This window comes from Parasteatoda tepidariorum, chromosome 7 (genome assembly GCF_043381705.1).
Source record: "Parasteatoda tepidariorum isolate YZ-2023 chromosome 7, CAS_Ptep_4.0, whole genome shotgun sequence".
Taxonomy (NCBI): Eukaryota; Metazoa; Arthropoda; class Arachnida; order Araneae; family Theridiidae; genus Parasteatoda; species Parasteatoda tepidariorum.
Genome location: NC_092210.1, coordinates 22,494,049 through 22,509,830, shown reverse-complemented (window position 1 = coordinate 22,509,830; position 15,782 = coordinate 22,494,049). Strand labels below are relative to the sequence as shown.

The window sequence follows — 15,782 nt, the reverse complement described above, 5'->3', positions numbered from 1 at the left end:
AGACACAAGATTGCTGGAAAACAAAATTATCTGACATTTTTTTTTCCTCAATGTGATTTTTTTAGTACATACTTAATTGTTTTTAAAAAATCATTTTGTACAGAGAAGATAAATAAAACTCTCATTTTTATGCATAAAAGTAACATTCTGCAATCTACGGTAGTAACTGAAAAAAGATTAATGAGAAAAATATGTGCTTATGATGAAACCATACAAATGAAAAAAAAGTAATGGTACACAATACTTTCCAATAAGTTCTTCAATTAATATGTTCCAGTGCCCATTCAAAAGAAAAAAAAAGTATTTTTTTGGAAAGTGATTTTATTATACAAATGATTTAATACAATATGAAATATAACACTTTATGAACATACAATACAAATGACAGATAACATGGGTACATTTTTGCTCATGGTATTTCTCCGATAAACTAAAACTGTAATACATAATAGTTAAAAAAACAAATACATATATTTCTTTTTTAAAAAAAATATTAGAAACATACATGCTAGCTTTCTAATTGCATAGTTAGATATTTAGTGTTTACTTATTCAGTCAGATCCAACAAAACATTGTCTAAGGACGTAACATAATACAGAATATAGCATTAACTTTAAAACCTAGTTTAGTTGGGAAAAAAATAACATTATTTATTTCAGCAAGTCATTGAAATTTCTTTCAAATTGCTTTGTGTTATCCAATTATTTGCATCTTTATTAAAGTTAGATATCTCAAGAGTTGTTTAACTTTAGTTCATTACATTGAACAATTTAAGAGCTGTTCTGAACTTTGTGGATGTGTTCCCACTATAGAATTTTAACTTTTTGAAGTTAAACAATGTGAAAAGAGTATTGATAGCTATGGGTTAAACTAAATCACTATTGCTTCTGAAAGCTTGTTTGAAAAAAAAAGTTTAAATTTAGACATCTAAAATAAAATTGCTATTTCAACTCAAAAATTGTCAGAGCATGCAAACACTATGAAATCGTGAGTTATAAATTTGTAACTTACAGCTTAGTTGTTTATGCAGCGTTTTAATTTTTTTGTAAATACCACTTCAAATGTTTTTTGAATTCATGAAACATTGGATCTCTCTTATAATTAAGAAGGTGATGTAAGTTCCTAAAAAAATTTTCTGCAACATTTTGTTTTATAATTTTACCAAGCGTAACGGGAAATTGAGGCACCCTGAAAAAAATAGGATATCTCTATCAACTTCAAATTTTGAGAAAAATGTATGACAGTGTACTCACACCATCCATATTTCATATGATGAAGTATTATATGAAATCGAATGCGGGAAAGCTTTCTTTTTCCACCATAAAAATTGGCCCATAGAAAAAAACTAACTTTTCTAGTCATACAGAGATCTAGCAATTCAAATGTCAGTTGAGATCAATTATTCTTAGCCTGGGCACCTCAATTTATTTTAAATAGTTAAAATTTATATTGTTCTTATTATAGCAATGAGTAATCAAATTATCTATAGGGTCCCAACAGATATTCCAATCAAAGAGGGGTAAAAATAGAACCAAATTTTTTTCAATTACTAATTATTTTTCAATACAAAAATAACATTCTTTAACATGTAATCATATTTTTAGACACAATATTATATACATAATATAGTACCTATAAGCATGACTCATGCACAGAATGAAAATAAATGAATGGGGAATATTAGATAATTCTCTTGATTCAATACTTTTGTTAGAATTAGTAATTAGGTTCAAGACTTTTTTTAATTAATTAACAAGTGCTTTCATAATTTCAAATCAAAAGAAAATTTCGTGGATGGTATCTTTTCTAAGTACAAAATTCAGTCATTGTTTTAAAAAACCAATCTTAAATTTTGAATTTGAAAATTCCATCCCACAAAATTTATTACCGAAATTTGAAAAATAAGCGAATGCCCCCTAAATCCATGAATATAAAAATTTTATACTAAGTTATATTCTCCATAAAATTAATCCATTATTAATCCATAAAATTAACCTTGAAAATTCTGTAATCTCAAATACTGTAAATAAAATCAGATATTTGAAACAATTGTAATTTAATGTAAATTTTAAAGTTTTATTAGTAGTATTAATTTAAATAAAGAAATGACATATGAATATTTCAAAGCGACAAAAATATATATCATGAGTGAACTGTTTCTAAACGTTAATTGATAAATTTAATTAGCTTATTACTCTTCCCCCTTTTTTGCAAGGAATATAATACTCGAATTTTTGCTTTATATTTAAAATAATAATCAAACAGGAGAAAGAGATCATTTGGCTGATTTATTTTCATTGGGGGGGGGGGGGGGAACTGATAAAAAAGCACCAAAGGGGAAGAAACAGACTTATAGAATAAAAGGGAATCTATTTGGGTGCCCTGTTATTGATTAAGATAAAATATTATTCCATGATTTGAGAGTCCTATTATATACTTCAGTCTTTTTATCATTAAAATGGTAATGCCACTGACATATATATGTAGGTTATCACGATCAATTCTTGGCAACTAATATATCAACAACTATTTTAATTATTATTATTTTGTACACAAATCACAATCAATTCTCAAACAAAGAGTAAAACACTTGTAAGTAAAATGGAATAAAAATAATAACAAAAATTTAACAAAACATGCAGTTAGACAAATGAGTAGACATTTGGACTTCATTCATTCTCTTAAGTGATTCTTCACTTAGCATAACTGTCGATCATTTTTCAAGCAGACTAGTTTACAAAAAGTGTTTAAAAACACCTAGCATTTTAACCAAGAATTATCACAGCTTTTTGTCCATAAAGCACAACTTGACTGTCGAAAAATCTTCGTCTTGTTCCTTAAGTTTGAAAGATTATGAGTGATTTCGGCACACAATTTTCTCTAAAACGAGAAAGAAATTAGAAAAACACAAATTAACAAGTACTTGTTCTTATAAATATTGTAACTCTGTGAGAGTCAGTTTCTTTTATCAATAATGCATCCATTTGAAGGTACTAATAAGAATACTACACTGGATACTTTGGTTATAAATATGAGCAAAATGATGTAATTTCCAGTTCTTATGCAATATAATATAGTATAATATAATGAGTCAGACTCATTTTTTTAACATATCATTTAGGAAATTGTTTATTGAGGTGAGAAAAATAAATTTCACACTATATACAAATTGTTTTATCAAATATTTAGGTTACTGAGATAAGCAAGTCCCAATTCTCAAATAACTTTATTCACTCTTTTTTGATTTGTGGCTTTTCTTCTTTTTATGCTTGTGCTTATGCTTCTTGTGCTTCTTATGACGTGATTTTTTATGCTTTTGCTTGTGTTCAGAATCTGAATTTTTACTCTTGCTAACTTTCTGATCATCAGAATCAGACGAATCACTTGCACTGACCGCTGAAGAACTAGCACTACTGGTAATGCTATGCCTTGTAATCCTTCTGCTGATAGATTCATCACCCTTTTCCAGTTTTATCCGCTTTCTACTAGTATCTGGTGTTGCGCTTTTTCTTTTAGAGCGTTCTTTCTCTGGTTCTTTTTCCTCTACATCACTAAATTCATCATAATCAGGTTCAAATTTCAGAGCATCAAAGTCATCTTTACGACTAGGCTTGGAGTGTTTTTCTGGGGGTTTAATCGGGGAATGTTTTCTTCGCAAGGATTCACTTCGTTCAGCTCGGGCTCGATCATCATCCTTTCTTTCACGATGCTGCTCCTTACTTTTAATTGTTAAATTAGATCTTTCGTTTCTCTTGCTGTATGAATTAGAGCTATCTAAAGATTCAAAGCTTTTTGAACGAGACCTTCGATGTTTAACCGATTTGCGTGGTTGTTCAGACGACCGAACCTCTCTTTTATTTTTTGAGTAAGATACACCATCATCATGGGCTCTTCTTCTATCAGACCTTTCAATTAATCGACTATGTTCAATTTGCCTGTCATGCCTAGGTTCAGGTTCCGCAAACCTCCGCCTTCTTTCTTCCCTTCGAATCGTATCATTATCCCTGTATCCCGACTCATGCCTATAGCTATGGTCCCTAGAACTGCTCCTGCCCGTGACAATTTCCCGCTTAGGACTGTATCTTCTGTCTCTACGCTGAGAAACCCGTTCTCTTGGCTCTCTGTATTTCTCGTCTGCATTTGAAGAATGCAAAGTTATGGTTCTCCGAGGAGCAATATCGTCATCTCTATGCCGGGTACTGTGACCCCTATTGTCACGCTGGTATCTTCTAGATTGGGACTCGTCTCTTGCACCACTATCTTCCTTTCTGGAATGAACAGATCGCTTTTCTTTAGAAACAATTACACGAAGTTCACTTTTGGGTAGGCGTTCTGTCTTGACAACACTTTTCAATTCGACACCGTCTTTTTGCTTGACAGGAGATGCTTCACTACTAGACTCATCACTAGAATCTTTTGAATCATCACTTTCATCTTTTGTGTCAATTCTAGGCTTCATTTGGTGGGAAAGGAACACTTTCTCAGCTTTTTGAATTATTTCAGAGGGAAGTGTTTCTTCCTTTGAAACAACTACAGAGCTTCTTCTTTGAGGTCTCACAGCATCTTCCTCAACATCCTCAGCTCCACTATCACGTTCCCACTTAGATAAACCGGGTACATCTACTCTAAGAACATCCTCCTCCTCTTCTTCCTCTTCAATTTCTTCTTCGCTATTAACAGTTTCTTCAATATGTCCAGTTTCTGCGGCATCATTTTCATCTTTCATTTCAGTTTCATTAATGTCTTCTTCATTTAGTTCTTCTGTGATGAATTCAGCTGTCTCACTATCAACCTGAATCTTCAATTCAGGTTCTTCCAGAGATTTGTCAACTGCTTCAGTTTCAGAAGTAGGAACAACAGCTTCTGCAGGATCAACTGCAGGTTCTACTGACTCAGGTAATGGTGATGGAGCCTTTTCAAGCTTCACTTCGTGTTCTTCAATATTACTTTCAGGTGGTGGCTGTTTAATTTTAGTCTTCTTTTTCTTTACCTTTGTAGGTACATCTGTGTTAGTACTTGTTACTGCTTCACCCTTCTCCTTCTTTGCAGTTTTCTTTTTCTTAACAGTTTGTTCTCCAACTTTGTGCTTCTTATGTTTGTGTTTCTTATCTTTCACCTTTTCTGCAGCTTTAGTTACCTTAGCCTCAACAGCAGGCACTTCATTGTTCTCTTCATTTTCAAATTCTTCTGTTTTACTTCTGTATAGATCTGCCTCCTTCTCAACATTGGCAGAAGAAGTAACCTTAGTTTCTTGTTTTTTAAGATCCTTGCTCTTATGATGGTGATGATGCTTCTTATGCTTAATGACTTTTTCTTCTTTCTCTTTAGCAGGTTTTGAAGCTTTTCTTTCTTCTTTTAATCTCTCTTTAGAAGAAGGCTCATTATCAAGTTCTTTTGAATGCAGAACTCTCATTTCATGCTCAGGGATTTTGGGTAATTCTTTTATTTCTTTTCTTTGATCTCTAGGTCTTCCATATTTTGGTTTATATTCCCTTGGCCTCTCACCAACCCAACCAGGGATTCTATGAGGAGCCTCCTCATCCTCGTGTCTAGAATAGTCCTGCCTTTTATCATATCTAATATTTTTATCATAACTTCCAGTTTTCTCATATCCTCTTTGCTCTCTGTCATATCTTTGATACTTGTGAGTAGGATATGAATCATAGGCAGGATATTGATCATTTAACGAAGCATACTTAGGAGCTCTATCAACAGGATAATGATCCATAGGTCGAGTATGCATTGGCTGAACAGGAAGAATTGGATGAATATGATAAGGTGGAGGCCTCATAACAGGCAATGGGAGAATATTTGGGGGTTGTCCATATTGTGATTGATATGAACTAACATACTGGGGTGAAGAATATGAGTGCTTTCCAGAATAAGGAAGGCTTCTGTGGGAAGGGGCACGATATTCTTTGGGAGAATAGGATTTACTTCTTGAACGAGGTCTTGGAGAGCGCGGCCTCTCACGAGAATATCTCCTTCGTCTAACCCTTGATCTCGATCTAGATCTGGACTTCGTCCTGGAGCGAGAACGGGATCTGGTATAAGATCTGACCTTTGACCAAGATCTTGATCTAGAGTAGGAATAAGAGCGTGATCTCGATCTACTAGAGAAAGGTGTACGAGACCTCGATCTTGGAGTTCTTGACAAACTTCGGCTTGCCGAATGAGACCAGGATTTTGAAGACGAATATGATCGGGATCTATGACGGCCAGAACTTCGACTCCTGCTACGTGACAAACGATCTCTGTTATCTTTTCGATCACGCTTTTCAAGCTCACGCTGGAAAGCCTCCAAACGATCATCAATACTCCTATTAAAGATATAAAGTAAATATATAATAAGCATACAGTAAACAACTGTAGTCAAAATTACACAAATAACTGCATAGAGTGAATTATAAATATATTAATTTATTTTATAATTAATACTATTTAGTATGAGTTTCATGAATGTAAAATGTTATAAAACATAATTTATTACACAGTAATACTAATGCTAGAAAAAGCTCTATTCAGCATATATTCATTCGCACAAAATTTAATTTTTTATAAATTTACTTCATTGTCATTGTGATTAAAATTTCATCTCAATTTTTTGTATAATTAAATTTTTTCTTGCTACTATGTCTTGCTACTTGAGCTATGTCATACAGAAATTCAGCCAAACAGATCTTCTTCATTGAACGATAAAAATATTTTGTAACCTACGGCATAATACACGAAAGCTGGGAATCATGTAAGTGCACTTTTTACATTGAATGTAATTGTTACAACAAAATTAAAATAAAATGTGTAATTATAGTTATTAACTATATAACCGTTTCCTTATTTACATTTCCTTAAAATATATTGATAATAATATTATATTGATAAATACATAATAAACAAATTAAGAGTATGCTATACCCAATTTTTTTGTTAAGATATGATTCATGTGCATTTTAGAACAGAAATTATACTACAGTACACTGCCCGTTATCCGGAAACCAAAAAACCGGAACGAAATTTGATAAATTTTCCCGCCATTAAAAAAAAATTTTTTTTTTTTCCCTCATAAGATTTTTCTTTCTTTTTTGAAAGATGTTCACCTTACCATCATTTTGGAAATAATCATTAGTGTATTACTTCATCGTTTTTTCTTCTTTTTAAGATTATTTCCAAAAAATAATTTTTTTTAGTTGGGTTTAACAATAAAAAAATGGCTTTTTGCAGCGATTCAGAAAACCGGAAAAATCAGTTATCCGGAATAGCGATGGTCCCTACTGCATTTAGTATAATTATAATAATACTAACTAACTGTAGCAGTGAGGGTTTGGATCTGCTAGTAGACCAAAGGTTTTTCCCTCATGTTGTCCCCTGTATTTTATAAATACCAAATTAAGAATGAAAATCAGAAGTAGATTATAAATTACCTTTCATCCTTTTTAGAGTCTTTTAAAGGATCTTCACTTTCATAACGACGGCTCATATAAGGTTGGTTTTCACTTGTAAGAGGTAGTGGCATCAAAGGTCCAACACCTGGAGGAGGTGGTTGAGCTCCCAAATGTGAGGTGTCAATAGGAGATGCACCTAATGATTTAAATACACATTTTAGACCATTATTAGGTAGACAGGCATTTGGTAAACTTTTTAAATTGTTACTGTCAATTGAAAATTATTGGAAGCAAAAAAGGATAACCCACATCAAAAATTCTGATAATTCTTCAAAAAGTTACTTAGAATGAACACATATCTTAAATATAGTTTTCAAATGAATGACTTTCTATGATTTTCCATGACTTCTACCAAACACTTTACATGACTTATGCAGGTTTTTCTTTAATTAGCCAATTAAAACAAAAGTAGTAAAAAAGACTACTAAACAAACTGAACCCCCCCCCAGCAATTAAAGCAAACATACAAATTAGAACATGGATTTTAAAATATTTAATAATGCCTTTTAAAAACATTCAGAAAGATTAAATTTTTTAATATCTGATGAAATTCAAATTTGTTATTTAAAAAAGATCAATTCTAGAGACTATGTTAATTTAATTTCAAAGAAACAAAAGTATCAACATCACTTCATGTACAATCAAATAACTTTAAATATATACATAAATTGAAATAAATAATTGAAAAAAAAAAAAAAATCAAACATTAAATAAAAATTTTTCAAACTGAGATGATTTAAAAAAATTGGGTTTACTGAAATTTTTAATTTTCATTAGGCTCAAACAATTTTAGTTGACTAAACCTTTTGCTTCAATATTATTTTAATTTAACTACACATAAAAATATATTTATTATTTGATTATTATGTTATACTGTGTACAAGAACACTCTTACAACTAAACACAAGTATTTCAAACCATCTACTCTTTATTTTGGGGTCTTTCTTAAAATATATCAGGGCTGATTGTGAGCCAATTCAAAAATCCTGAAAATTCCCTGAGTAAAATCATTAATGATGTATCTCAAAAACTTTGGTTTTTATAAATTCAAATCATTGACATTTTCAATGCATGAAATTCTAAATAAATTGCACGCAGCATAATTTAAATGAATAATTATGTAAAAGTTTACTTTTATCTATAATCACATTTATAATTCTACAAGAAAAAACATTTACAAATGAAAGAGATGCCAAGTATAAATCCTAGTTCTAATATTTTTAAATAAAATATTCAAGAATTTTTATGCGTAAATGGGATGGATGATTTTTTGAAACTTCTGGACCCTGGATTTAAGGAAGCTTCCGGATCACGGTTAGTGAAAAATCTGGATATACAGATTTTTTCCGGAGAGCAATCATCTATGAATATATGCATAGTGAAAAAGAGATGCTTAGATGAAATAGAGAAAAAATATGAAAATAACATTAAATATAAATATTTATGAATATTTTTTAAAATGCACGAATATGAATAACTACAAGTGATTTTTCAATCATGTTAATGCAAATCGTGTGGCATTATTAAAGGCTGAAATCTATTTTGAGCTGTGAGTTTCCATGACAAAATTTCGATCAAGGTGGAAATCGACAGCTTTCCAGATGCACAGATACCCCTTTAAATACTATGTAAGAAATAAAACTAAGAAAATCATAGTAAACTGAATTACACTGAAGTAAATCCTTAAAAATTGCTCTTAATTACAATGTATTTTGGGCATAAATGTTGTTAACAGGAGTATTATTTTTAAAAACTGATTATTCACATTATAAAAAAGATCCCCTTTTCAATTATGAATATTTTTTATTTTTTTCTTAAAAGTTATTTTTCTTAACGAATTTTGAATCATTAATAAAAAGTAAAAATATATGGAAAGAAAAAAAGGAAATTGCATACCTGGTGGAGGTGGTTGTGGGGGATATACAGGTGGAGCTGCAATAACTGCTGGAGGAGGTAAAGGAACACTAGGAGGAGGAGGGAAAACTGGAGGTGGCAAAGCAGCAGGAATAGGCACAGAATGGGGTGGTGACCTATATCTGTCTTGATGCTTGTGCATTGGTTCTTCGTTATGGCGAGGAAGGTTGTACGGAGAATCATGGCGGGAATGATCACTCTCAGAATAATGATGAACATTTCTAAAAATATAATTAGATCAGCAAAAAGTACACTGCATAAAGCAAAGTTCCTAAAAATCATGACATTTTGAAAACATCTTTTTTTTGTGCATATTTTAAACAAAAAATAAAACTCCAGGTTCTAGAAGTATTCTCAAACTGAGAGAAAATTTACAAAAAAAAAAAAAAAAAAAAAAAAAAAAAAAAAAAAAAAAAAAAAAAAAAAAAAAAAAAAANAAAAAAAAAAAAAAACTTAGAAATATTTTTAAAATATAGAAATATGAACTGTTATCCGCTTCAAAAACTAGATTATATATATATATAAACACAACATAATAAGGAGTTTGCTGTTTTTATAACAGGTTACAATACAAGAGTCTTACTTAATCAAATGGAAAACTGATAAAACCAGTTTAATTAATAAAATCATGGACCCCTCACAACAAAAGATAAAAATGCTTTTGCTTTTATTTCTAATAATTTTGAAGAATCTTATTTTAAATTACAGAAACTTTTGAACAACGGCAAAGATTTATTAATATTCAATAGGTTTATTAATCATCACATTTGACACGACAACTCAGGATGAGCCAAGGCTTTCTACTGAAGATTTTTCAAAGACAAACTATTTTTTGAACTGGTCTGCCAGTCTTTTATTCTAATCACTCTAAAATCTGATTATACTGAGTCAGGCCATTGTTTTGCAATCATTAATACTTTTGAAGGAAAAAAAAATACTACATATTTTATAGCATTAAAAAATTTGACTAAAATAATAATAATGATAAAAAAAAAAACATGTATAAGACAAAAAACTAGTTAGCCTAGTTTCAATGCAAAACAGCAATTAAGACACTACCAAAAAAAAAAGATGCAATTACCCAGATGGATGGTATCTTGACATTCTTGGTGGCCTGTCATAATGGGTGTTATGTGTTTTCTGCGAACCACCTCTGTCTGAATGATGTCTTTTATCATAACGGCCATGATAGTCCTCATCTTGACCATAAGAATCGCCTCTATCATCTGCAATATAATCAATATTTAAGAAAGAAAAAAATATTTTTTTAAAATACCTAAATAAAATAAAAAGTTTATTGAGCTAAAGAATTACAATAACTAAATGCAAAAATAGTTATGATCTTATTATAGGTATATCAAACATTTTTTTTCAAAAATTACCCCTTAAGCACGTACAAATAGGAGCTCAGTGCAATAACAAGACAAGTCAAAATTTCCCCTTTTAATTTATAGGATTGGACATTATGGATCAGAACCCAAACACAACTTTATAAATTTCATTTGGCTTTTATAAGTTCATAGAGTTGAACTTATTGCATCCAAAATATAAAATTGAATTTTTTTAAATTTTTATCAGCAATCTGAAAACTTATCCAATTCACACACTATTCTAGACATTCCTCAGTTGAAATTGGAGAGGTGAACAATCAATTATTTTCTAGGTTGTTAGAGAGTTTTTGCCTCTGCTTTTCTTTTGATATTTTTACAGCAATTCCATTGCATTATATACTCACACTACTTCCAGTTACAAACAATTTCACAAATATTCTTTTATTATTTATTTTAATTGTTTGATTTTAATTTTAAAATGCCACAGCACTACTAGGAGAAATTAATTTTTTTATTCAATCAGCATGGAAATGTACTTTTTGAGAGAAAATTTGTCAAATATAGTGTTTTGTGAGAAAAAATTTCATTAAACTCGAATTTTAATGTGAATTTTTACAACACACAAGCATAAAATCAACCAAGATAACTGCAAATTTTGCAAAGAATTTAAGTAAAAGCTCAATGTAAAATAATTTATTGTTATATACATTGCTATATCTATTATATATTTCTTGCTTGTAATTTAGAACCAAAATAGTTTATACAGAAAAGTTAAAAATGCAGCAGTAGAATTTTTATAAAAAATAATAATAAAAGATTTTAGACCAATTTACTTGGAACCTTGCTGACTACTTATTTCTACCATTAATTTTTTAAAGTTATTTAAGACATGAAATAAAAACTATACATCTACAAAATACAGTTTTTAATATTTTAATACAAGTAGCCATAAACATTTGCTTATGGCTACTTAATCACCTCTATCATTTAAAACATAATTAAAATGTAACAATAAAAAAAATTGTATTATGTTAACTAAAATAACACATAAAATGTATGATTAACCAAACTTACCACGTTGACTTGTGAAATGTTGCCGAAATGGTCTCTGAAAAAGCAAACATAAAATTAGCATTTTAAAGGCGGCTCAAATTTTTTTTTCTCCATAAAATAAATAACAAATAATTCAATGTTTTGTGCATTTAAACTATAAAAAAACCCAATTAAAATTTTATTTCAATTCTACTTTAGTCTAATAATCTCATGTAATAGCAATTTTAAAAAATATAATCTATTATTAAGATATTAACTAAAAATGAAAATAAACTTCAGAAGATTTGGATTAATCAGAAAACTAATTAGTTAATAAACTAATTTGTTAATTAACTGATTGGTTAACTAATTAGGTAAATAATGTTATTCCTCTGCAGTGGTTTATTAAAATTTTTTAATAAAGTATGTTTTTTTAATAAATATTTTATTATCATATTGCAACATGATAATTCTTTTTTCTTTAATATGTAAATCATCTAATTAAATTTTAACAGATCAAATTAACTAAAAATTGGATAACAAGGAAATTGATCAAGTAATGAACACAACTTAGTAGTGCCCTGAATATTTGCTTGAAAAAATAAACTAATAATTAAAAACTGTTTCACATAAACATATCAAGTAATTGTATTAATTAATCAGTAGAGATATTAAACTACAAATTTATTTAAGTTAATTTAACACTGCAAAAAAGAATACAGGGCTTTAAATTAAACTCTGACATCCATAAAATTATTACGACTTTTCTGGACCAGCAACCAATGAAAAGGGTTAACATGTTTTTTTGGTCTTGATCTGCTTTTAACGAAATTATTATTTTCCATCATAATTTTGAACATTACAGATTTTTACATTATACTTTTTTTCATTTTTTTTAAATTAACCTTTTTGAGGAATAATGTATATAAAAAATTTTCTTAATTTTTATCCCTGGAATATTTATTGATAAAAAATAATAAATTCGCTAGAGAAATGATTAACTCAACTCCTAAAATAAAAAACTATTTATTTTATATTGATCACTTTCAATAATTTTAAAAAAAATTTATTTTTGTTATAAATGAATGTAGTCATTGTTCTTTTTACTTACTGTTCCATATCTGCCTCGCGTAGTACCAATAGTCTCAATTGTGCTGATAGCTCGAACTTCAGGAGAATCTTCTTTATGTCGCCGATAATTGTCACGATGGCCACGGCCATACCTCGAGTGCCCGGGATAATCGTAGTTCCTTTTGTTAGTATATTGATCTTGATTAATGGCTTGTATTGGCCTATTATCACTTACATCATTATCAGCAGGTTCATCTGCCAATGGTGTTCCAGGTTGAGAAATATTTTGAGAACTGGAAAAATAGTAAAATTAAATTTGAGTAACATTTAAAAACAATGAAGGAGCTGTAAAATATATTCAAATAGTTAATGCTTATTTCTCATGGTTTATCGCAATAAACTAATAGTTTGATTTATTTCAAAATCTTTGTTAATATAATAAACTTTCTTGGAATAACATACATAAACGCAGAAGGGCTCGAAAAATCTCATAATTTATGTGCCCAGCTGGAAACAGTTTCCAAGGTACATGTTAGAATGAAACTCGCAACACACAACAGATCTTCTTGTGAATACATATTAAAGCAAATATATAAAATCTATACCTTTATTAAAAAGGGGAAAAAAAAAAGACATTGACATTATATACATCAACACTTTTATGTTAAGTATGAATCAAAAAGATTAAATATTATTATCAAAGAAGTATAATTAAACACAAATAAGCATTGATGGGGTTGTTTTCCACGAATAAGCAAGAATTCAATAAGTAAAATGCAGAGTATTATTCTCAGAAACAAAATATTCTTTTCAGAAGTATTAAGTGATTAGTCGTTAAACATGCCTACTTTTTTTCTTCATATATTCAATTGTAGTTTTTAATTTGATTAATCACTGGTTCTCTTTTTTTCACAGTTCTTCTGAAATGCAAGCAATGTGCTTTTCCCCCCTTCTTATCTCTTTTGACACTGTTTATTTGCCGCAGTTGGGGTTTTGCAGCTTACCATCAAAACTTGAGAGTGCACTAAATCAGTATTTAACAGCGCTCATTTCAATATTTACAGGCCCCTACTGGCAATTTAAGCAAAAAATTTTTATAGCCTAGGTATGCAGTAGTCTTCTGATATTGTAAGCTTTTAGAAAGAACAGTTTTTATTCATACTATTAAACTTATTGAAAAATAAAAATGGTACAAATTTTACACAGAAGAAAATTTGAATTAAAAATTTGATCGTTTTTGTTGTGTTTGAGAATGTTATGCATTTATACAGGCAAGGAAATAAAATCATTCTTCTATGCAATAGAAATCTGATGGCAAATAGAAACACAGAATAAGATATATCCGTCATTAGTATATTGTTTTTACATTGCTTTAAAAAAAATTTGTAGTTCCTTTAAAATGATAATGATACTAACTATGTGATAAATTTTAATATTTTAACAATTTAATAAGTTTTTTTTGCCAAAAACATCTATGAAGATTTTTTTTAATAAAAGTTTTCTATGAATGGAATTTTACCATCTAGCAAAACTTACATGAAGTTGTTAGATAATTTTGTTAAAAAAAAATTCTTAACTATTTTACTTCTAATTTTTTGAACAGAGTTTTCCCTAAAACTTATATGGCATTACATAACTCAATGTAAACAATAGTTTGAGGATAAGTAGAACTTAGCTAACTATGGGGTTATCATTCCCCAGAAAAAATTAAATTTCTCCCTCAGATTTCCAGAGTATAATCAAAATATTTCACAAATTGTTATGACTAAAACTAACATAATTATAAGTGATTAAAACATTTACACACATGCAGTAAGAATTTATACTGAAGAAAAAATTGAAATTGTTACTCTTTTACATTAAAATTGTTTTTTTACTCAAACTGAAATTATTTATTAAAATAAAAAATGAACTGAAAATAATAACATGGATGTTAAGAAAAATCAATAATAACTAAATATGTTTAAAAAAATACAATTTGATACATAAAGTGCAAAATAATGAATCAAAGCACTTTATTGTGTGTATTGTTATGTTCATTGAAATTAATATGGTAAACAATATTGCTAAAAAATTATTACCGTGTACTAATAAAAAAATTCAAAATTAAGGGCTAATTTCACTGAGAGTTTTCCTTGTTTCCAGAGTGAAGGAGGAATTGCTAAGTTCCTAGGTGGAACTTAGCAACTCTAATCCGTTGCTCACAGAAAGTGATTAGTTTAGTCACAGAAAGTGATTAGTTTAGTCACAAAGTACTACCAAGAGTGTTTTCTATTATGAAAGTCCCATTAATAGAAGTTTGAAACATTACAACAAAACCAGTGATGCTACAAAGGAGTATACATAATTATAATATGTATACACCTTAATAGATATTTTTGGAATCGTTGACAAAAACCAATTTAGCCTTTCTTCTTTCAATTTACCCAAGCAATTAATTGAGTTATTTTTACTTCTGACATTTTCCACAGTAGTTTTGTTCCATCCTTTATAAAAAATATGAATTTATAATGCTTTAAGATTTTTTTTTGACTTAAAAAAGATTTTAAAATTATCAGTGGTGATTGTGAAAACCAATTTAGCCTTTCTTCTTTCAATTTACCCAAGCAATTAATTGAGTTATTTTTACTTCTGACATTTTCCACAGTAGTTTTGTGTTCCATCCTTTATAAAAAATATGAATTTATAATGCTTTAAGATTTTTTTTTTGACTTAAAAAAGATTTTAAAATTATCAGTGGTGATTGTGAGCCCAACTCAAATATCCTGAAAATTTTTCGAGTAAAATAATTAATGACGCATTTCAAAAAATTTATGTCTTTATAAATTTAAATCATTGATATTTTCACAAAATGAAATTCTAAATAAATTACATTGAGCATAATTAAAATGAATAATTATGTATAAGTTTACTTTTATCTCTTATCACATTAATTATTTGGACAGAAAAAATATTTACAACACAAAAGATATTTACAAGTGAAAGAGATGCC

The 15,782-nt window shown here is 29.1% G+C and overlaps 1 protein-coding gene across 2 annotated transcripts in view; it reads right to left on the bottom strand.

Annotated features, from left to right (window-relative positions):
* Window positions 1-348: 348 nt before the first annotated feature.
* Window positions 349-15,782, bottom strand: part of LOC107453729 (E3 ubiquitin-protein ligase RBBP6) — a 46,625-nt gene continuing 31,191 nt past the window's right edge. For both annotated transcript variants that reach the window (XM_043041899.2, XM_043041900.2), the window contains exons 12-17: window positions 12,831-13,083; window positions 11,762-11,795; window positions 10,438-10,582; window positions 9,339-9,577; window positions 7,422-7,578; window positions 349-6,320 (exon numbers count right to left, since the gene is read on the bottom strand). In XM_043041899.2, coding sequence (XP_042897833.1) covers window positions 3,227-6,320; window positions 7,422-7,578; window positions 9,339-9,577; window positions 10,438-10,582; window positions 11,762-11,795; window positions 12,831-13,083 — 3,922 coding nt within the window. In that variant the 3' untranslated portion in view covers window positions 349-3,226. The remainder of the gene's footprint in view (window positions 6,321-7,421; window positions 7,579-9,338; window positions 9,578-10,437; window positions 10,583-11,761; window positions 11,796-12,830; window positions 13,084-15,782) is intronic.